The 24,739-nt window shown below is 40.7% G+C and overlaps 1 protein-coding gene across 1 annotated transcript; it reads right to left on the bottom strand.

The window, feature by feature from the left end:
- On the bottom strand, positions 1 to 24,739 carry kcnj3a (potassium inwardly rectifying channel subfamily J member 3a). The gene is made up of 3 exons (XM_070975806.1): positions 23,186 to 24,739; positions 21,397 to 21,613; positions 1 to 1,857 (listed from the first exon to the last, which is right to left on the bottom strand). The coding sequence occupies exons 1-3, from the start codon at positions 23,861 to 23,863 to the stop codon at positions 1,262 to 1,264; spliced, it is 1,491 nt and encodes a 496-aa protein (XP_070831907.1). The 5' UTR covers positions 23,864 to 24,739; the 3' UTR covers positions 1 to 1,261.

Raw genomic sequence — 24,739 nt, forward strand, 5'->3', positions numbered from 1 at the left:
AAGATGTTAAACAGTTATGTTAGATCTTTATTCCTGAAGAGATTGGGTATCATACAATGTCTTTGATGCATTTAGAGAAAACCAGATTTCATGGCATGTATTCAGGAAACAGAATGAATATGGGGCTGTGGTAGACCCTGTGGCTATATAAAGATTATAATCATTATATTATTGCTTTCATCACAGAGGAGGGAGATTATGGGCCCTTGAGACAAAGGTTATGATTTCCTTACAGGCCCACCTCTAAATCTAACCAGTAACACCTAAGTTGAAATTCTAATGGAGTGTCTTGTATGACCACATGGGCCTAGATTAAGTTGATTTTGTTATATAATCAAAGTCATTGCACAGTACTGAACTACTGCTCTAAGCAGTTACTTAATGACAAATGCCCATAAATGCGTTCTAATATCACTGGGTATTATATAGTGATTGCTTTGTGCTTATCAAGTACAAGTATTGACTCTTTCAACTTAAGTGTTACCTTAACAAGCAAGTGAAAATTGCGTAACATTGTGCCCAGTTCAGACGGGTCATATGATGCCAGTAATGCATCTTCCAATGCAAAATGCATCATCTAGCAACATATTCTGTATTTGATAAACAATAAATTCATAAAATTGCACATGGTAAAATAGTCTATATATGAAATACCAAAAATCCAGCTGTGAACAAACATGAAAATGGAAACAAGGTAATATAGTTAAGGCTAAACATCTTCGTCTATTACCTTTGTATAGCTAAGTCAATAAGAGGAGCATGCAATCAACATAACTTTGCCACAATTTTACATTAAACAACAAAAGCAATCAACTCAAAACAAATGTATGTGCCTTTCGTCACCACAAATCAGAACCATATAACGTAGGTTTTCCATGTGGTAAATCATATGGCTTTGTGCAATTTTTCACTGTCAGTAAATTCATTAATGAAACTGTTTTTGTAAAATAATATATCAATAAATGTCATGCCAGAAATTATTGAGATTCTGTTCTACATGCGCTGTTTCTTACATGCCAGATTGTGCTAATTGTACATCATCCTAAAAAAAAATATCAGAGGTCTTCCATCATACCATGTACACTTACACCCAGAACAAATGTGCTCAATTCCATCACCCTACTTTATATAAGGTATTTGTGCACATATTCTACATTTCTTTAAATATAAGAATATTGTCCATTAATAAATTAGGAATAGTACAAGGACTTCAGGTAGGGAAATAAAGGTGGATGGCATAAGGTAAAATATGTTGCCTGCTTTATGTAAAGCGATCTGAATTCATCTTTCGGAGTTTGGGCGGCAGGTGTCCGTCCATCCTGCCCCCTCCTCCCCCAGCCAGCCGCTGCAGCTTGGGAGGTAAGTCTGCCACTGACTTACTCATGGGCTCTGTGTTGATCTTGGAGGCCTTACCAGCCTGCTTATCATCAGAGACACCGGGAACAGAGCTGATTCGCTGCAGCTTCATGGGCAGGTCTCCAAAGCTGTAAGTCATCTCTGAAGTGGTGGAGCTCATCCTTAGTAGCTTCTTGGGCAGGCCGTCCCGCCCTGTGATCTTCTGGAGCTTGGTGGGCAGCTTGGTGGTGCTGTCATTGTCCTCCAGGGTCTCCAGGCAGTCCAAAGAGCTGTTCTTCTCCCCGCTGTTGCACAGGGATGGAGCCATGAGGGGCGAGGAGAGGAGCAGAGCCTCCTCTTGCTCCTTCACGCTGTATGGAGGGGTGGGCACCTCGAATGTGGCGTGGAACTGAGAGTAGTCCACCTTAAAGAAGCCTTCCTCCAAGGAGATAACCGGGAAGAAGCGGTGTCCCCACAGAACCTCGTCCTCGGTGTATGACGTCCTTGCTTGGCAGGTCATCCCTATCAAAGAGACAAAAACACACAGAGAAGACAGATTTGTGTTGAGGCTTCAAAAATGATGGAAAATTATGTGTCATTGTGTTGCTACAGCCCAACACAGTAGAGCCTAACATTTTAGGATGAAATGTTCCATGACTCCAGCATAAAACAAACAGAGGCATGATTTAATAATATGCTTGGCACTGGTCCATAAGAATCAATATGGTATTCACCAGGACTCCTGCCATTTTAAGATCACAAAGCAAACAAAAAAAATGTGCCTCAATAAATAAGCACTGACTACATTACAGAGACAGCTGCCTAAATAAAAGCTTAATTGATTTTTCTGTTTCCAAATGTGATGTTTACAAGCAATTTCCAGCCTAACTTAAAAAATAATTGAAGGTGCAGCTGAGTTTTTTGCTGTTTGTGTTTTATAGTGTCTAATTATTTAGTTTTGTACAACTGGTAACACACTGGGCTCCATACTGAGTTCAAAATGGTTCTCTTCACTCACATCTGAGAACGCACTAATGCAACCAAAACTCTTCATAGACATCTCAGGATCAACTCTTCTGCCAAAACATTTGCCTGCCAACAGTAACACTTTGTCACTGATTACACAATGACCTAAAAATAAGTACCAACAGGTAGCATCACAGTATGTATCACTATTTGTCTTTGGAGTATCTTTTATTGATTCATTTATGCAATTATCATGAACCAAGGTTCAAGTATAACTGTGGATTGTGCTACCTCACAGTATACGTCACAGAGATTAATCAGAAATGCTTCAGTAGACTTAACTTTTATTCATTTATTTTCATTCATATTTTTGCAGAGAGTAATGGCACAAAATGAAACTAGCACTTCCAGTAAAGCAATACAAAACTATACATATTCACTATATATACTCTACATATGAGGGATAGCTATAGATATGGAAATACAACAGTGCCAGTCAACCTGACTTCTGCATTTGCATTATGTCTTCTCTTGTTATCCACTTGGGAGAGAATCTAGCCCGACCCATCCCTGGTAATCTCCTGCAGATATTTCCAAACATCCAGCATTCATTTCGTCCAAGAGGGACATCTGATCACGTGGCTGGTGGTCATAAACTTTACACCTCCATGAGGAGATGAATATCTCTATGGGGTTGAGCAATGGCGAATAAAGTGGAGGGAAAAGTGACGCCATGCTTGAATAGGCTGTAAAGCATTCTTTGACTAAAAGAGACCAGTGACATCACATCGTGCCATACAACCACAAAACGTTCTGGATTCTGCACTTTCATCACCTGGCACGAGTCTCACGCAGGAGAATGGAAACAGATGTTCATTGTTTAGTGTGTGAGTGTGTGTACCATAATTTCATGCATTTTCATGTCTTTTCATTTCTTTTCGATGTAGATGTAGCAGAACGCAATGCTGCAAATTAAGATGCGGTCACTGAAAGGTGATCCTCAGTTCTGTCCACACTGACTTTTGTTCAGATCCAATTGATTCTGTAATTACTGTTCATAAGGAGCAGGAAATGCATATTCAAAGAGTAAATCTGATATCAGCATATATATGTTTAATCATATTTACTTTTTTTCTGTTTTGTTTACCCGAGGCTCCACATCAATGCATACAAAACAGGCTAAGGCCGACCAAAGACAGGTAATAACATTCAATGCATTTAAAGGAGGAAAGAGCGAGGCTTGTTTCAGTCAGTAGAAAAAAAAAGCACAGGTCTTCTCCACACCACCTCTTATGCTACTTAACAGTTCAGTCCACACCTTAAGCTTGGCTACTAGCTACAAAAGATAGAGAATTAAGATAATCAAATTGCTGGAGAGGCAAAGCCACAGGAGTAATGGCTGCAGGCAAAGGCTTCAGAAGGTCTAGCTTGCACTAACATTTCTTCAGAGCTCTCTGACACAATAAAGGGATCCAGTTTAATCCAAAATTTAAAAAAAAAAAAAAAGTAACACGAAGAATCTGTTACATAATATTGTTCAGCTTGAGAAAAGCCTAAATGGGTGTGACAATTTAGTTAAAAGCATTAAATTCTGTCATTTGGAGATTACAAATTAAAACAAAATATCCTATTTCGCATGTTCTGTGTTTGTGTGTGTACCCGTAACCATGCACTGCAAATTCGGGACAAGATAGAAGATTATGATGCGCTTTGAATAAATTTTCGCTCACAGGGGACTCTGAATTAAATCCCCGCTTAAAAATTCCCCTCACATCCTCAGACACAAATTAATGCAATTAGCAAAATCATGAGGTTTGAATTAATGATCAACAATATATTTTTTTTTCTGCAAAGTTATTGGATGCTTATTAGTGATTACTCATCACCATTATTCAACAGCTGCTATCATAGCTGCCTGCATCATCATACAACACTGCTTAGACCAAAGCTCTATCTACATTCTGATGAAAACACAAACTTCATTTCTCACTGATAGTGAGTCTATAATTAGGTTTACATCTAAAACAAAACACCAAATTTTCCATATCAGTCCAAAAAGCCCTTATTTTAGCACAGAGAAATGGCTGGAGGCACTCATGTTCAAGCTTGTTGAAATCCATTAGGAAATCAGCGACTGCAGTAGGTTATTATCACATGTTTTAATTACCAGCTTAATATTGTTCTAGCAGCGACAGTTGGGTCCAAACTAAGATGAAGTGCTCATTCACAGCGAGACGCTGCCGCTGATTGTGAGAATGCGATCACTGAAACTGGAGGCATCTGCGATTCCGCCTGATTCCCAAGGTCATAAAATAATTCACTGATAACAGCTCTGTACACAATTGCAGATGTGCAAGAGACTGAACATCAAGTGCGTTTGGGGTATTCAAAATATTACTTCTGCACTATTGCTTCAGAGTCCCGGAGCCTTTAGGCATATGGAAGTGAGCCGCAGTGAATAAAGCGGGCAGAGCTAATGAGAACTTTAGGGCCAAAGCGATTGAGAGTTAAGTGTGAATGGAAATCTTACCGCATTGTGAGCCTTTTAAGCTGCCTCCAGTCATACATCAAAATGTCAAAACATAGCCACCATTTGATCATCGGCAGGCTTACACATTCTAATTCTGAGAAAAATGAGGGTGTAAAATGTTGGCTCTTTTGGTTTAACAACAAATAATCAGCACCAGAGGTCAGCTGTGCCTGCATTATTGAATAGCGCCGTCAATGCAGCGGCGTTAACTGGACATATCATAAATACAGGACTAAAACATCAATAGCAACTGCACTGGTGCATGATAGGAAAAAAAAGGTTGGAACAAGTGAAATGAAATTGTGCCTGAGGCAAAAGGTTGCTACAGTAATACACAGGACCCAAATAGCTTCATCTTACATCTATTAATAATGCTCTGTTGTTCCTGCAGATGGTGTATGAGTTACTGTAAAATCTCTGTCTGTGGAAACCTATGAACCCTGCAGGCCTGGGGCTGAACCTGTTTCCCCTCCTCTTGAACCACTCAACACACAGCCCCCCCCCCCACACACATATACACATACACACATATGAATCTCACGCATGTGGATGGTCTAATCAGCTGCACCCTTCTTCAAAACTAAATAATGCTATCTGTGAGCTAGACTTAATCACGGTCATTAATATACATTTAATTTCCATACATTATTCAAGGGTGGATCCCTGAGCCATGCATAATTATAGACACAATTGCATCGCACGTGTACAATTGTGTTGCCAAAGACCAGCTGTTCTGCAACACCCACACTCGTATGGCACATGGTATTAACAGGCACAGCGATGGCAATGACCTGTGTGCCTCGACTTGTACCGAGGCCACGACACAGTTTGACTTATGACAGAATTTTTCACATTATTAGAGGAAGATGTTAGACAGAGACGGTAAGACAATAACATAGTGCAGTTACGCAGCTAAAAGTAGCACGAGCATGAAGTAATAAAACCTGATTTTAACATTTTCCGCAGTTATTGAATAGAAATTCTAAAAATAGGAAATCCAGTCATATGAGAGTAGCCATGTCAGTGTGTATTTCGTATTGCTGGTAAAGGCTTATGTAACTCTAAAATACACGCCTGCCTGGGACTCAGTGTTTCTATGGAAACAAAACTGTAGGAATGTGTGCATGCGACAGCCATAAACCTTTTCGCTGCTGAGTTTGGTCAAAAGTAACAGTGACAAAACAAAAGTCTCTCTCTTGGATCATGACAGATAAAAAGAAAGAAAGAAAAAAAAAACAGCCAAACTGCTCAAAATGTATTTTCCGTTGAGGGCAGGTTCAAATCATCCATACGGCTGCAGAGTCAGACCGAAATGGCTTTACTGTCACTGAAATGTGACCTTTTACAACACAAAGCCCAGCTCAGAGTGTCTTTGCTTTGGTGGAGTGGGTAAATCATATATTTTGGTGACTTCTCATCAGTGAAGGCTGGACCTCATCTTACAAATGTCATCTTTGTAGCAGCACAGAGCAATTTTCTCTTCCTCTATCATCTGTCACTCTTACAGTATATTGCAGTGTTTTATATCCGTAGCGCTATGTTCTGTATCATATGAGCGTTGTGTCATAAACACACACAATGCAGGGAGTAAACAAACAAAAACTATACAAGAATCAATTATCACATCACATCAGTGGGACAGAAACACCTCCGATGTTGTCACAGGCAGTTAGGGTGTCGGTACCATTAGTTAAGTTAACCTACAGTATGTTTAAAAAGTGAAACCAAACAACCTCACACACAACTTCAGGCTATTTTTTGAACACATTTTTAAACACATCTGTCTGCATTCTTGTTTTAAAATGTTTTATAGGGCCTGAATTTACACATTAGTATATTTTGTGTACCTCCAAAATGTCAACTTTTAATGAGCCATGAACAGAAGAGGCTTTTTTCAAGCTCTTTAAAGATTCTTCACAATACTTCTCTGAGTTTAATGCAGTGGCTGTTGCCCTTTGACACAGATATATTCAACCCATTTGGGAACATTTAATCCCTCAGTTTATCTTTGGATTGCTCCTGAAATGATGATATTACTCACTTTCATGACTCATACCAAAAGTTCAAAAACACAAAGAATGGTATTTGCATATTTAAAATGTGATATACTGGAATCAGAGCCAAATGTTTCAGTCAGTTAATCTACAGTCACTTGAGATGAAATTCATCTGCAGCCATGATAATTGCTTAAATGTTCTTTGACTCTTTAAACTTCTCAATTGTGAAGATTTTCTGCTTTGCTTTTTCTTATAAGTTAATCATTTTTAGGCTTTGGACTGTTAGTATCTGGATGTGTTAACCTGGGCTCTGACTGTTTGCGGTGGGAGTATTTTCTCACTTTTTATAAACAAAGGAAATTGGTTGACAGAGAACCTGAAATAATCAAATTCATCAATCAATGGAATCAGCACAATGAAAACAAGTCAATCTATATGCAATCTGATTCATTCAGTCTTCAACTCATGAACAAAAAAACAAAAAACAAAAAGCACTAGCTCTGCTGCGGCAAAGAGGGGCCAGAAGAAAACCAGGAGGAACAAAACATCATTAGAATCAACGATGAGACAATTCCTCATTCAGCACATGAGGAGAGAAATTCGTAGCTCTGTGGATCCATTACACCTCTAATTTCTGTAAATAGCTACCTGTTCCCCTCTGTGACTCAGTATAAGCCAAAACCAATACATTTGAAATCCTCAGTGGAGTGGCCCTTCAAAATAACGTGCAGCCCAGTAAGAGATCCTGCACCATCCCTCCAGTAATATTACTAATGTTTCACATAAAGAGTGTGTACATCGGCTTACAGGTTCTCAGAGCAGGAGCTTATATTTCACACCAGGTGTACAATGAGAAAAATCTTTTGAGCAGATAATGATTCTGCAAATTACTAAATGGCTACTCTGTCTCTTATGCAGCAGTTTTATCAATATGTGAGGGTATTTGAAGGCTCAGTTCAAGTTATTATCTGCTAACGGTCAGTGTTTCAAAATGATCAATCAGCTTAAGTGGTGGAAGAAGTGCTACAGACCTTTTCTTGAGTAAAGGCAGCGATTCCACAGCGGATACAGAAATACAGATGGAAGTCCTGCATCCAAGAATTGCTTGAAACTGCACTAATCAATAATGTTATGCTACAAATGATTAAAAATGGCTACGTGTGATTGGAAAGGGGTAAAAATGACCCCCTGCGGTTCCCTTAAGCTCTACAGAGCGTTTTAGCATCTTTCAGGTCATTGTTTTGGTGTCAACTCATGTTCTGATGCGCTCTCACTATGAATGCTCTCATTAGCATCGTTTCCAGCAACAGGAACAAAAAAGCTCTGATGAACCCACAGTACACTACTGCTCAGGACCAAACCGCAGACGAAGTCAGCGACTAGCAGATGGACACAGCAGAGCGTTTAACAGCTAAAGAGATTTTCAGCTCAAAAGTTGGTGGAGAACTTTTGACCCTAACACATCTTAAAGGAGAGTGAACAGTAGACTTAGCCTCTCCAGGTGGCCAGGAACGACTTTGAATGACCATTAATGTTCCTCCGTGTCTGCTGGAGGTATAATTCGCCAAATGTTTGCTAACAGCTAACTCTACAACAACTTTATGAGGCATAAATATGTCACTGTTGTATTTATCTTGTTCCGCCGCTCCCACACGGTCAAAAACATCAATCGATTAATCATCAATTAATATCTCCTATGGCAAAGAAAACAAGTATTAGAGTAAAATGTACTTACATATCAAATATAAAACTGTTTATTGCTGTAACGTGTAAGAAACATTTGAATGCTGTCATGGTCCCGCTGTCACATTCTGCTGTCTCTGTTTATCGCTGTCAGGTACAAATCTTGTCACTCAAATTTAGGGGATTTTCATGCTTTCAGATGGATTTCTTTGTTCACATCGTTCATATTTATTTTGGATTAAACACAAATGAATGAAATCTCAAGTTGGAAGTAAGAATTACAAATTATGAATTTGCACAATACTGTTTGTAAAAAAACAATCATCTTAAGACAAATATCTTAAATGCAGCATAATACAACTGCATATCCAAGCAGAAACGATCAGGCAACACAATTAGAAAATACAATATTATTAAATTGCAAATAATGGCAACTCGGTTGAGTTGTTCCGTGACATCTCCAACTACGAATACAGTATACAGGTTGTGGGATATATGATCTTTTCTGACTGGCCAATCCTGCACAAGTGTGAAATCCCTTCAGAAGTCCCTCATCACTTAAGTTCACCAGGCAGTTTACTGCTCCCATGCTGTATGCGATATCCATGTGACAGCATGAGCAGCATTAGAATAATCCTCTGCTGAATCCACAATTTCAAAGCAGATATATGTATAAAAAAAATGCATCTCATTAAAGGTGCATTTCAGAGGGGGTAGAGGAAACATTTTCTGCATAGATGTGTGCAGGTGTGTTACATCTCTGCAACAATTATGTTTTTTAAAACACCAAATCTCCAAGAATAATCCAAATAAGAAAAGCAGATTTTAAAAAAATGAAGTGGACTTTGGAAATGAATACACAGCACTGCGATGGGCCGCCTGTCTGGAGATTACAGGTGCTGTATCTGCACTGTACAGTCTATGCAATATTGCACACACTCCCAGCTGATTCTATTATGGGCAGACAAAAAGCAAAGAGGCAGGAAGTGTTGAGAATAAACTTTGAGATTTCAATGCCCAAAAGCCATCTCAGCTTGAGACTCTAAATAAATGCACTTGTCCTTGATAACACAGAGCTGGTTGCTTCTCTGGTCTAACAAAGTGAAGCAGCCGCAGACTCAGCGGAGTGACAGCAAAGATAAAATGGGTTCTTTGGGGGCTGGAATAGAAAAGCACTGTAAACTCGGAGGCAGCCTGCCAGTGTTTCTTGATAGTAGCTGAGAAAAAAAAAAAAACCTAAGTGGTATTCACAGACTGGCTCGTCTAAAAGAAGCTCATCCAGGTTGTAGGAGCTGGAGGATCATATCCGTTTGGTGACGGGCTCAGTCAGATTCTCAGCTGCAGATCTGCACTTGACACAGTGAGGACAGAGCAAAGACCTGAGAGCAGAGGTCTATTTGCTGCAGATCTGTCAAACCAGGCACAGGTTGTTTTTTTTTCTTTTTTTTTGGGGGGGGGGGCAGCATCATTATATGATTCAACAACCCACAGGCACCAAGCAAATTACACTCAAAATTGACTGCTATGCGAAATGAAGGTTTATTCAAATGACTTCCTAGATGAACTCTAACAATGCGAGTCACTGAAAAAAGGAAGGTGGGCGTCAAAGAGTTCTTTGCAAACCTCCGATTTAGTGACAAAATCACAAATAACCCCCCTCCCTCTCTCTCTCTCTCTCTCTCTCTCTCTCTCTCTCTCTCTCTCTCTATCTATCTCTTTCTCTCTTTATGTCTCTCTCTTTCACTCAAATGACCACAGACATGCACACACACACACACACACACACACACACACACACACACACACACACACACACACACATACAAACTCACTCACCAGTGCTGTGCTGTCAGCAAAGTCCCCTGACAGTCTATCACGGCTGTGGAAACAGCTCAAGTGTTATGTATGAGAAAAATGCTAGCAAAAACAAGCATGAGACTCTGGACGCTGCATGCACAGAGCACCGCCACACAACACCAGCCAAGATTCATCCTGATCTCATTGTCGGGCACTCGCTGCGGCCAAGGCTATCCACAAAATGCCTTTGTAACATCACCGGATTGTGAGGAACAATAATTAATGCAATTAATTATCCAGTTCCTGTCTCTTCTTTTTTTTTTTTTTTTGCAAAGCAGGAAGCAGAATTTCCCTTTGTCTTGTTTTTGGATCTGTGTTAAAACATATGACGCTGCTGCACTAAATGCCCAAGAGGAGGAGAATATAATGATGCAGGGCAGTGTGTTTACCAAAGAGACGAAAGTTCAGTTCACATGTCTGAATAATGTGGTTCTGAGTAGTTTGGCTTTTCGCAACAGACTTGTTATTCTTTTCAATGAAATGTCGCAAAGGAAGGAACAAATTGTACCTATAAAAGAATACAAAAAGCTCATTGTGATACAGACACTGCTATTGTGGCCACAAGTCCTGTCTGATCATCTGTTTCTATGGTGACCACCATCAAGTGGTAAAGTGTAGAAAAATGCACAAGCATTTAGTGACCCGTTTTCCACAGTTTGACTTTTCAAAGACAGAAATAAGTCCCCTCCCTCTGTTAAATCCTGTTTTAGAAGGTAGGTTCCAGTTGTTTATTCCACCCATACCGCATCGGCTGAGCAATGAGAACAAGGAGGACGCTGATGGAGGGAAAAGGCAGGAGAAGTGTACTGCTGTGGGGGAGGGGAAGAGCCTGGACGCTGAGGCAATTGCTTGAGTGTGGAGGCTGTTGGAAAGGGAAGGAAGGGAAAGGAATAGGAGCAGGAGCTGCCAACCATCTCCTCACAAGGTGGGGTGTCATGCAGGCGAGAGGAACATATGGCTGTAGGCCATTAACACAGCCAGGAGAGCACATATTACCAAGTAAAGGCAATTCTGAATACTGCTGTAAAGGGAACCAGTTGAGCAAAACGGCAATTGATGGATTTCCTTTAGGGCAAACATCCACTATTGGTCATATAGGAAAAATCACACTGGGGACTTGTCCAACCCAACCAGGGCTCTTTATAATATATTGAGTGCAGAAATGATCAGAAAACCATTTTCCTTCCATAAAACAGAATGAGTGAGAGCTGTAATCTCATATTGATCTCAGCTATTAAATCTACTTAAGTCGTGAAGAGGAGTTACAGCTGAAAGGAAGGAGACAAAAGAGGCTTTTTAAGCTTTAAGAGATCTCAGACTTAGATGGTGCTAAAGAGAGGTAACTCACTGTAAAGACACTGTCCCTTCTGTTTTTTTCAAGTTTGTCACTTGAGCTCGGGAGAAGAATATTCCAGTAAACTCGAGCGTGTCTGAGTGAAAAAAAAAAAAACACTTCCCAGAGGAGGGTCTTGGTAGGAGACAACATGCACTGCATTTAAGACAAAAAGAGCTAACTCACCTGCACTTCAAGGCAAAAAACGTTGCAGATGACCAACAGTGCAAGTGCATCACAGCCCTCCTCATAGCCTCTTTAACAAGTGGAGCTACGTTTCAATAATGGACCCATAATACTTTGCGCTGGGTGTCCATCCTCCATCTAGACAGGGGTTAATACTGAGGTCTACAGTTTGTGTTGTTAATTACTGAAAAAGTGACCTTCTCACAACAACATGGCACACACGTCGACATAGACGAGACCTAGCGGTAATACTTCTAACTCGTCGCGGCATGACGAGAAGGCGGAGGCATTGTTGGGGTATACATTTCTGGTGCTTTCGGCACACAAGTTCATCCCAGGTCTGCCGCCACACCTCCTCTACCAGTGATTTATTGCCATCCAACAGGGACTTGACAAATCCCTAAAGACACAATTACCGTGCTCCCCCTCGGGAAGCCTGCACAGTTCATCTAAAAGGGATAATGAATCCAGGATGTCATAGCCGGTTCGCTGCAGTGCCCATTATGTGGAGTTCATCCCCAGTGCAATTATTGTATGTACAGTAGCCATAAGAGGTAAATCTCACAGAATACTCTTGTTTGTTTATCTAAAATTAGTAAAGCTAATTTCAGTTATTCGATCCAACAGGCAAGTTAAACCAGGCTGCCTCCGTGCAGATCAGAATGGGTAGCTGTTCAGCAGATGCCAGTATACAGGGGGTGGACAAAATATCATCAACGCCTTTATAATGTAATCAAACTACTTGCAACAAATATTTGTGAAGCTTTTAAAGTTTGGTTAATTTTTAGTCTGTGTGAGGTGTTGACTCATCTCTGTGAGCTTTTTGAGGTTGTAATTTTTCTTCTTGTTGTAATGAACTGAATTACAATTAAAATATTACTCTTTACAGTATATGCAGTACACAACATACTACAATCCAGCTCAACAACACCACAATCAAGACTCAACAGTTAGTTGAACCAGCACCTCTCTGACTGTAAAATGGGACTATGCAACACAAAGTTAGCATTCATTGCAGGACTATTGCAAAAGATTGCCTGATATTATATGGATCTTCATAATATTATGTACATTCCTTGCACATGTATGTACTGCATCATATAAGAAGTATTACATCAGCCGGCCTCTGAAATCATTTCAAATCTACTGTACTATTACCAGAAAGAAACACAATTCTGATATCTGTAAAAACCCAGTGGTGGAAGACGTATTCAAACCCTTTACTCAAGTAAAAGTAGCAATATCACAATCTAAAAATACTCCATTACAAGTAAAAGACCTGCATTGACACTCAGAATTCAGAAGTATTTTCAGAAAAATGTACTTAAAGATTAAAGAGTCAAAGCTGAAGGTGAAGTTAATTGATATGCTGTTGGGTAATTTCCTCTACAAAAATGCATTATGTTTTATAAAATGAACAGCAAAGTATATTTACTGTCCAGCACTGGTAAAACTTTTGGAATTCCGATGAATATAGTAAATGGTAATATCATGCAGTCTATGCAGTTTGAATAAAGTGTATCGGGACATTATTGTTTTGATATCTAGACCTTATGTATCACTACACCTCTGACACTGCAAACGTTACCCATATTTGTCATGCTGAAATATTCAAGGTTGGAAAACGTGAATAAAGTCAAATGAACCAATGGAGTACATTCTAACAAGGGAGCTGTAACGTATCCAAGTATGCGGCTCATCGCAGCTGGAGCTCAGCGGGGACCGCCACTTCTCTCCTGAGTCCTCACCCTGAGCACATTACATTTAATTGGAAACTCCCGCTCTCACCTGATCTGCAGCCTTAACGTCCCCACTGAAGCCACTTTAACCCTTTGACCCCGCAGGGCTGTGGCAGGGAGCGCGACACCAGGAAGAGGGGACACACTCTCAGTGTAATGATTCAGAATGAATTATGGTCAGTTTATCCGGAGGACGGCGCAGGCTTGCACAGCTGGCTCATATCCCGGGTTCACTTGCGCCAGTGTTTACCGAAGCTCTGAAGCTCCTGACGTCAGGCGACCGCAGACCTCAGGGGCTACGGCCTCTTGCTCATATGATTTAAACTATTAGGCCTCTGGCGAAAGAGAGAGCTCTCCATTTTCATTTCAATTACTGCTGCTGATGATAAAACACAGATCGGGCCATGACATTGGCTGCTCGGCTAATCAGTGGCAATAGATGTGTCCAGTTAATTATGCTGGCTGGCTTCACTGCTGTACAGAGTCTGCATCAAAGCAATTATTACCATTAGTTTCATTTTATAAATTCAGCCTTTATGTATATTTGTTGCACAACAGCAATAACTTAATTGCAGCTGTGATGATAGGATTATATAACAAAAAATCGTTCCGTAACACAGGTCAGGTAATTGATTTTTTATTTACCCACGCGCTGGCACATTGGAGTCGGTACGTCTTTTCATTAAGAATTGATATATTTGCTCATAAATATTAATTATGCTTCTTTTCCTAAAACTTTAATACTGCACAGGTCCAAACACAGACTTCATTTACAAAATACAGTTGCACAATTTCAAATATTGAGCATACAGGTAGGCGATTCATTATTCAAAGCTGTTCCAGTCACATAATGCATTTATGCACACAAAAACACATGAATAAACATTACCAGTTGATCCAGTCTATATGCAACCAACCCCCTGCCACCCACACCCACTTTAAAATGAGCAGATAGCTGGGATATTCTATTTTTCATCCTATAGCAGTGAATCATAGGAAAGCCTTGTAGCAGCATGAAAAAGAGGGGGCTGACAGAAATCTTTCAAAACAATCAAAATCAAGGCACGACTTTACCGAAGAGGAGAGAGCGTTTTGGCCGTAACCTGCCAAATCAAGACATGAAATGTCTGTGCTTCACGTGCAACATGCACATCCAGCGGAAGATCATTTGCAAACATGGAGATTATTAGTCAGTTCACAGTGTCTGCCTGCAGTACAAATGTGACTGAAATAAAATCTAACCATAAAACAGGAAAAAAAAAATCAAATACAAGCATTTAAATAAACACCAAGTTTATCCAGAAGTAAACTTTCTGTTTAAAAATCCTAAAAAAAAAAGGCAGTTCAGCTGAGAAACATTCTAAATATGACTTATTTGCAGCATTTTATCAATTTCACAGCAAGTGCAGTGATCACACGCCACACATCTGCATGAAAGTCACATCAGTCTGCATAGAAAAAAATGTTTATGCTGAAGCTACAGTTTATGAATCATTGCTTTTCATGGCTGATGAGTGAATTTAAAAACACTTTGCAGAGCTTGTGAAGATCTTAACGCTGTGTTTTGCCACCATGTTAGACCGCAAACACGACACAAAGTGTCAGGGAGAGACTAATGTGCTGACAGGCCTCTTTCTGTTCTGTAATCAACATGAAATCACCCGCCCGTTTTTCTTTGTTAGTTATTATTTCTCTAATATGCAAACTGCCTCATTTTAAATGATATAAATACACATCCTCGGCATACAGAGGGTGTTGTGGTGTAACTGCATCCTGTACAAATCCAACTCTGGAAATCATGAAATGAATTCAGCCGCAATACACTGATTGGCTTCATGGTTGGAGGAACCTGAACGTCTGTTACTGGCAGCTACAGTTTATTTTGGGTTCTTAAGAATCAGCTCCATTAATGAACAGCTTGCCTCTGGCTTGGTATTTAAGCCTCTGTAATGCTGAACAGTGTTGCTGGTGTTAATGGGACACTTATCTAAACTTCTGATGTATTTTAAGACGGCATGTAGTAGTTCTGAATCAGATGATGAGTCAAAGTCAGGTCATCATCAGCTCTGGAGCGGTACAGTAAAAATGACCCTGCACTTCTATTAATACTGTATATTTTCACATGTTTTTGTTGACTTTTTTATTTTTTGATAGGAGAAATTCTGACATGTCACAGCAGGAAAATCACAGGTGTAAATAATGGAATTAATGATGGCTGAACTGCACTTAGCTGCTTCAGTTTGCATGCGGGCTCACTACGACATGAAGCACATTTCGATCCACCGGTGGAAACAAAACAACTCACAAACAAGTTTTCACTCTTGGCTGAGGTGGAAAAGTTGGTGTATTGATAAAAAGAAAAAGTGACGAGGAGACTGTGACCTTCCTCAAACTGAACATAAAAGCCATTTTTCCAATGGCTTTTCTACATTGTTTTCCAGCATTTGAGGTTTGACTGACTCATTTAATTAGGTTATCTTGTAGCATCTTCTTCTTCTGCAGTGAAATAACAGCACCAGACTGGAAAATTTGTACCACCAGCCATTTCTCTGGCTGAACCATTTAGTATTTGCATGACAGTAGTGGATGAAAACCTACATCAGTTCAACTTCAAAGTATTTTTTTTTTATTTTTTTAATTACACTTAGGGAAAACGCACATGTTTTCATGCGGTTTGGCCTCTCGTTTACACGCAAACAGAGTTTTTTTCACAGAAAACGATCATTTTTAAAAACTCCGGCGCCCAAAGGTTTGGCATAGTTGATGGCGCTCAACGGTGTATTTATCTGGGTTCACGTAATCGACAAAATTTTTGAAAACGATGTTGTGTGCACGATGTTATTTTTGAAAACAGAGGAGCTAAAATATCCGTTTTCCAAAAATACGCTGCTACGTGTAAACGTAGCCAAAATCTTGTTAGTAGCGCCTCTGCTCTACCTACTATGGCCAATCAACATGCCTGCTATGAAGAGCACTCGACCACACAGGTGTTCTCGATCATTCGGTCTGATTAGGTCACCAATCAGGTTTAAGCTGGCTGGAAATCACATCATGTCACCAAACGCAACAGACCAGTAAGAATGGTAACAGTATAAGTTGTCCTGCCCTAAACAGCAAGGTTTGGGAGCTGTCAGTCAAACGCAGTCTTGAGAAGAGGTCTAATTAGGCAACATCAGTGAAAACACCTGTGTGAAGAACAAAAGTGTGTAATAGCTTTTAAAGGGTCACATTATTAGCTGATCCTGGCTTATCACAGATCCACAATGTGTCCTCAAACAGTATATACCACAAATCTGATTCTAGGGTAATGAGCAGTCACTTCATGCACAGCAGGGTACTCATATTGAGGTGGTCGGGATGGGTGGTGGGCATACAGAGCGCAGGACTACAACACTAGAGACCAGGGTTTCCATGTGTGGTCATGGTGAGGCAACAAGAGCATTTTGGAAAAGGTTTGGTTTTCAAGTAAACATGTTGTGCATTTCAATTCACTTTTGATATTAAACCAAGATCCAGTATATTGAGTGCTTAAAGATAAGCATAAAGAATTTAATACTTTAGCTGCAAAAACGAGATACTGTACTGCAAGAGTCAATATTGTGAAGTAAACAAAGTGTTCCTGAGCTCATGAGCCAATATCCTTTATACAATCATGTGTTCACAAAGTGGTGAACCTCGCTCCATCCTCGCTTGTGATCGACTGAGCCTTTCCAGGATGCCCCTTTCATACCCAATCATGATACTATCACCTGTAACCAATGAACCTGTTTACCTGTGGAATGATCCAAACAGGTGTTTCTGGAGCATTCCACAACTTTCCAGGCTACGTTTACACTACACCAAAGTGGAGATTTCTGAAAACGCTGGTTATGCGTAAACAGGGTTAAATGGCGTTTTAGGTTCCGAAACGTCACAACAAGCGACTGAAAATACTTAACATCATGTGAGCGACCTATGTTTACACTCGCACCCATAGGTTTGGCATAGTTATGGTGCTGCTCGACGGCGTATTTATCCGGGTTCACGTAAACAACAACATTTTTGAAAACGATGTTGTGTGCACAATGTTATTTTTGAAAACGGAGGGGCAAAAATATCCATTTTCCAAAATACCCTGCTACGCGTAAACGTAGCCCCTGTCTTTAGTTGCTCCAGTCCCAACTTGCTTGAAATAAGCATATATTTACAAAAATCAATGAAGCTGATGAGGTCAAACATTAAAGTGTCTGCCAAAAAGAAAAATCAAGTTATCACATTCTGTTTTATTCATGTGGTCCACAGCGTCCCAACTTTTCTGTAATCAGGGTTGTAAGTAGTATATAAAATTGTCATATAATAATTAAAAGAAGCAATATTGAGATAACAACAGAAACTGGGATCAGTTTTTCCAGCAGACCATATCTCAACTGAGCAGATGTTACTGCACTGCGGACTCAGAATGAACACGCTGTAAAATCTAATAAGTACATATTTTTGTCACAACTCCCCAATAATAACATTTGAATTTCTTGTGTACATTGTATTTATTATTAATTGGTATTAGTGCTGCACACAAATATCCACTATCGGCTGGACTGCAGTCATTTCTTGTTATTCACTGTAGTAGTGTTAGTCCTCTTTTCTTATCCAAACACCTGTCATGCCTGCAATGCACAAATAATGCAGAAGTTACTCAGCTTGGTCTTATTGTGCTCAGATTCACAGCAACAAAGTAACAAGGGGAGGAATGGCTCACACACAGAGCCCGACATGCACATTTACTCTGTAGCCAATGACACTGTGGTGACTCTAAAGGTGCTTGTTGGGGGGCGATGTGGATTGTGTTGCTTGTATTGACTGTTAGACATTAAACGTGTTAATGCTGTTAACTCGACCAAAACTACTAACAGCTTCTTGTTTGTGCCCTTTTTTTCTCCCCCTACAGCTCGCCTGTTTTTCAGAGCAAGCCGTCAGACAGCATGTACAGTGCATTAATTGCAACGTGATGTAATGCCAATTTATCCTCAGCAGCACAACATCTTACCGCAGCTGTGTTAGAAAGCCAACTCGATACCACAAAGCCACAACTGGCATTACTCCAGAAGAAAATATGCTGCTACCAGACATCCTACATGTCTCATTTGGAACGTGCATCATACTGAGGTAATGATCAAAAACTGTCTTGGGCTCCTATTCAAAAGGAACAAGGAACAGCTCATACCTTTTTATACAATGTAGAGGTTGTCAGAGGTTACAGCAAAATGGAACAATTCAGGGCTCCTACGTGCTCTGCACTCCTTTTTTCTTTTCCTGTGCGTTACTTCAGCCAGTCCAAAATATTTTTGTGTGATCTCAGGGAACAAAAGGTTACTATGTCAAAGAGGATACACTATTGTGTCTGTTATTATCTAGTAGGAAGGACAAGGAGCCAGTAATTGTGAAGCTTTAATGTGCAGCGGACAGCAACTTGTGTTCCAGACAGTGGTTTTTCCACACGTAACAACAACAAAAAAACAACACAGATCTGAGGAGTTGGGCGGCTTCCTCGCTAGTAAACAACAAGCCTCATAAATATTTTATCTTATTCTTTCTCTGCTGTATCACCTGTTCTGGCAGGCTTCATAGTACAGTAACGCCTCCATGTGCTTTTTCATATTTCAAGAGAGATCCTCCTTAATACCAGATGATGTCGTCAACAAAGCAGTTTCATTTCATGTTCGGTATCACATGTTTGCCCGGATTATTACTGAAACCGTGTTAGGATTCCTATACCATAGGAATAAAAAACCTAAGTTTAGGTGCAGTGCTGCAATCCTGAATACTCAAGGAGCGGTTGCCATGGAAACAGAGTTACATTGGCCAGAAATGAAAGCGTCTGAGGATTTAGACTTTCACTGTACATAAATTTTTAACCATAGATTGTTTCAACATCAGCCTTTCCACCAACTTCACAGAACCACAACTGCTCCTTAATGCAGACGTGTCTGCGACGTAAAAAGGTGAGCAAAACAGTCCGGACCAGTTTAATCAAAACTGAGAGATGAGGATGATATGATGCCGTACACTTCCATGAAAGCCACTGTAATCCTTTAAATGTCTGCTGATATACCCAATCATAATTCAATCACATGGCTGCTCTGAATATTTACATACCTTAAAACCAAAGCAGCCCGTACACAGCGGCAGGCAAGTTCAGGCTAATTACCTGCACATTACAATCACTCTCATAAGAAACATGCCATTTAGATTTTTGCACCATATGTTTTCTGCTTATTAACTGAATTAATAAATAAATCATTGAAAGAAAGAAGAAGCAAAGCAAGAAACTGCAGCTTAAAACGCTGAGCAGACCAAATGCTGCAACACAAGGGGTGAGCGATACGGCCTTTAAATAAAATCACAATATTCAGGGTTTTTCTGCGATTATGCTATTATTGAAGATATGACAAAATATAAAGTAGAACTTGCCAAAGATTCTGCGACACAATGCTGAGCCAGTGCTGTCTGTCTGCTTGGTTTAGAGCTCACAATGAGCTCTTTTTGGCTCTCCTCGCACTCAACCGGGAGCTTCTGCTTGAGATGGTGAAATAAGTTTGTTGTATGGCCCCCTTTTGTTGTTACAGTCTTCTTGTACTTCTTACACGCTACGGCGGTTTGTCATATGTCTGATCTTTTGTAACCAAACATCCTCCATGTGACTGTAATCGCTCCCCTTTTCGGAGCCAACTCCTCCTCTGTGGAGCCGATAGCGATGTTACTTTCAGTCGTGCTTGTTGTTGCTGTGCTTAACAATATCACATCATGACGTCAACAACTCGAAGTATTCTGTGAATTACTTATCATATCAAAAATGATAACGCTATTATTGTGAGCGATATACGGCCTCTGCACCCAGACTGCATGTGCATCACGTCACAATCCGAAGAATCACATCTCAGCTGCAAAGACGCTTTAATAAAACTGCACTAAATGACTATCAGAACTATGTAATAGCAACTGGATATTTCTGCTAATTGCTGTCTACACTGTGAGCCTGTAAGCCTCTCTGTCACACCTCCATATGCTGTTTTCTCTGAACCAACCTATTACAACTGTTACCTCTATAGCACTGAAGGAGCTCTCCCCACACTACATCAGCTGTGTCAAATAAACGCTTGAATTTAAAATGACCACAGTGGAAGAATTTTACTCGGGGCATTACTCATCTGGTGGAAATGGAATTCCCTAATTCCAAAGGGACCTTAGAAAGCAAATTATTATCCCCTCTGAGAACAGCAGCCATGAGGTAGGTGCTGCACAGGCACAAAGGCGGAGTGGAATTTTCTTCAGATGAGAAAGAGGAAATGTATACAGCCTAACAGTGACCTGCCAGAGTTTGAAAGTGTTCACCGCACATATTTAGCTGGAAACTTGGCTCTATTTCCCCCAAACCCAGAAGGTATTTCAATGCATAGATGAAAAAAAATGTTTAAGTTTATGCCTGCAACACAAAATCTCTGATGTATTAAAGCTAACCACTGCTATTACTAGCTTCTCTGCATCTTTGCCACAGGAACAAAAATCAGTAAAATGCAATTAGAAGCTCAATAGTGAGTTCACTTGGATGTCAGCAGATTCAAATGTCAACACCGATAAAAGAGCTCAATATTGTTCATCAGATTTGTTGCAGAAAAAGACAACACAACATCCTCAGCCAGTGTACACTTCGCCTGCAGCCATAACACGCAGTAACACAGACTCTAGGCTCTCGCTTTCCACAGCAGGCCTGTAAAAACGTGTGTGGTTACTCACCTGTAGTCTCTACTATTCCTTCTAGTATCACCACAATTTCAAACTGCTCTGTTTGCATGGACCTCTGGGAGAGGTCGTAGAAGGGGCTTTTGGTGTCAATCACATGGCAGATCGTGAGTGGTGAGACGAGAAAGAGCTGGTCTGCCCCGGTGCTGAAACCCACGTCCAACTCCAACTGATCCAGCGGAAGAAACTCGCCTTCAGGCGTCTGGCGAGACTAAGGAAGCGTACAGGAAGAGACAGAGACAGAGAGGTTTGGTGGGGGAAGGAAGGGGCAAGATAGACTTAATCTATTGATTATCCAGAGTCTTTGTGTGAGCTTTGTGTGTTTCATGTGCAATGAGAGCAACAAATCATCTGCCCTTCAGAAAAATGATTATAACCTTCTTAAATGACATCTAAAGAGGCGTCTGCATGAATTTGACTTGAACCACTGAGTCTTAAAATTGATCCTTTCTGAAACAACTTCATCTAATCAACTGGTAAAAATTTCTTGATATTACAGTCAAATGCAAGAACATTCTCTTTAAAGAAAGTCCAGTATATTTTTCGTGTGTTGAACATATTCCATGCATATCTGCTCTTCTGAGAGTGTAATGTGCTTCATGACATATATAGCATGGTGGTCATTGATATTTCAAAGTATAATCTACGTATACTTAAGCACACACCAGATGCTAACGAGACTGAGGTTGTGCTCTTGCAAATCTATTAAAAATGAACCATTTTGATAAGCAAAAGTATCCAAGAACACATCAGCAGTATAATTAAATCATATTTAAGCACATCTTGAATACAACTTTTAGCACACTAAGTACAATTTGAGTGGTTTCAAGTTCCCACGGCTTTAGTGCACCCTCTGGATAAAAAGAGGTGTATAAAGTGCTGTTTCAGAAAATATAACCACACTTTTTTTTTTCTTGTTTTCTATTGTCTGCTCGGGCGTATGGGGGTGGAGGGAAGGGATGGGAAATATGAGGATACTCAGTGTACTGTTAAGCTTGTATTTTCACCCATTGGTGCTAGTTATTGTACACTCTTCGGCTATAAAAAGATGTTCAGAAGAAATTCTTTATACTGTTGCATTTGTCTGCTGTGTCAGGACATGGATGCTAGAAACAAGTAGAATACTGCAGTGTGGCGTAGTAAAACTGAATTTATACTTTTAATCGCCTCCACTGTCACTGTATACCTGTACTTTATACTACCATGATTATTGGTGGATATGCATTGTAGAGAGCATTGTTAGGCTTTTTATGGGTTTAGACTCTTGTGAGCCAGGAGGCTGACAGCAGGGAAATCCATAGATGATGCTCTCCTGAGGAGGAACAGCAGCACGTTTGCGCCAAGTTCTAACACACGATCACTTTGTCACAGTTTAGTAAAAGGCATAGGAACGCGTTCTTCTCATGGTCTGATGTAGGGGTTAAATGGTGTGATGAAGGCCAAACTTAATGGATTATCTTTCACTTCTATCAGTTGTGCAAATTATGTAATTTGTGACATGGATGGATTCTGTACTGTGGTTAGGTCAATGATTGCTAACAGTTTGATGGCCTATTTGTATGATTTGCGCCACTGTAGTGCAGAGTACTTTAAAATGAGAATGAGGCTTTGTCTATGAAAGGCATCATGGCTTCATGCACAGTTAGGAGTAGGCTTAAATGTCAGTGTGTAGGCCTTTCAGTACCTGTTTCCTGAAAAAGAACAACACGGACTGGGCCATGATAAACAACGGGCACAGACCTAAAACACTGGATGCCTCCCGACTAAAAGTAGCATCACTTACTTTGAGCAATTTGCAGCGGATCTGTGCAGAGACCATATGGCTGTTACGCAGGTTGCCGACCCTGAACATGAGAGTTAGTTTTCCATCTCGCATAGAAATCGCCGCATGTTCACTGAACATCAAAGTCTCGGCCCTTTTCTTGGGCTGAGACATCTTGATAAACATGCAGCCGATCAAGAAGGCATCGACGATCGATCCGAGGATCGACTGGAAAAGAAAGAGAATGATCCCCTCGGGGCATTTGTCTGTGATGTATCTGTAACCATATCCTATAGTGGCCTCGGTCTCTATGAAGAAGAGAAAGGCTGAGGGAAAGTTATAGACATTGGCCACACATGGAGTATACTTGTCATTGTGGGCTTTGTTGAGGTCTCCTCTGATGTATGCGATGAACCACCACATAGAGGCCATGAAGAGCCAAGCGACTGTGTAGGTGAGGATGAAAATAAATAGATTCCAGCGCCATTTCAAATCTACGAGTGTTGTGAATAAGTCTGAGAGGTATCTGCTGGTTTCACCACCCAGGTTCCCATGCTGGACGTTACATCGCCCGTTCTTGTCCACGAACCGCTGCCTCTTCTTCTTTTTCTCTGGGGGGGGCTGATTGAATCCAGACCCGCTAGATGAGGTGGTCACTACCTGATAATCGTCCCCAAATTTCTTTCGAAGTGCAGACATACTACGATGACAGCAGCGAAAGGAATAACAAAGGATTCAATAAATAAAAAAAAAAGTCTGGGTTGTAGTTGCTGCAGTCGTCAATGCCCGTGCGCAATGTCTCTTGTTTGGAAATAAGGGCGATAAAAGTGCGCTGTCTTCGCCCCAGTTAGTCTTGCACCGTCCTCTTTCGCCACACACCACTGTTGCTACACTCTACAGCCATGAAATATCAATAACGCGCGAGTAGTTTACAAACCCCGAAGATAGAAGCCATATAAAAAAAAAATAAGAGACGCACAGGATAAGGTATCCAAACGCGCCAGTCGCAGTCCAGGTTTTTACAGGTTTATCAGTTGCTGCGTCGTGGATTACTCATCGCCCGTGAAGGTTGGGGCTGTATCGACCTGTTCAAAAATGTACTCACAGAGTAAGTTTTCATGCGAAAGTTCAAAATCCTTCAACGGCCCATGAAACACCAATATCTCTGCGTAATTAGTCGCTGGAAACCGTTTCCAGGATGAAACGTCCCTTTGCGCACTTGCGGCTGTGTTGAAGCTTGTTCGGTTTCCAGTCCTTCCTTTGTGATCTGTATACATAGGAGATGAATTGCATCCAAGCATATGACTGTAAAAAATGACGAGCCGGAGGAAGAAAATCACTGTCCCACTGTCGTCATTTTTGGCTGCGCGCATCGACGCTGATTGCCAGGCTCTTTTCGGGCACCTATTCCCCTGCCTTAGACAAATGTCGGCTGGATTCTCATGGTTCAGCGGTAGAGATCCACCAGATGCTCTTTTGGCTGCTTAGATGCTTCTTTCCCTTCGATTTCCCTGCGCGGCTCCTGCGCACTTCCACGTTTCCAGTGATGCACTCACTGTTGCCTAGTGGTACTAC

The sequence above is a fragment of the Chaetodon trifascialis genome, chromosome 12 (assembly GCF_039877785.1).
Source record: "Chaetodon trifascialis isolate fChaTrf1 chromosome 12, fChaTrf1.hap1, whole genome shotgun sequence".
Classification (NCBI taxonomy): Eukaryota; Metazoa; Chordata; class Actinopteri; order Chaetodontiformes; family Chaetodontidae; genus Chaetodon; species Chaetodon trifascialis.

What these genes read in the sequence shown, in the direction of transcription:
- kcnj3a (XM_070975806.1), bottom strand. Translation starts at nt 23,863, where the DNA reads ATGTCTGCACTTCGAAAGAAATTTGGGGACGATTATCAGGTAGTGACC. An exon ending in TCCGCTGCAAATTGCTCAAA is followed by an intron (nt 21,614 to 23,185) that starts GTAAGTGATGCT and finishes ACGCTTCCTTAG; the next exon opens with TCTCGCCAGACGCCTGAAGG. An exon ending in AGGAATAGTAGAGACTACAG is followed by an intron (nt 1,858 to 21,396) that starts GTGAGTAACCAC and finishes TCTCTTTGATAG; the next exon opens with GGATGACCTGCCAAGCAAGG.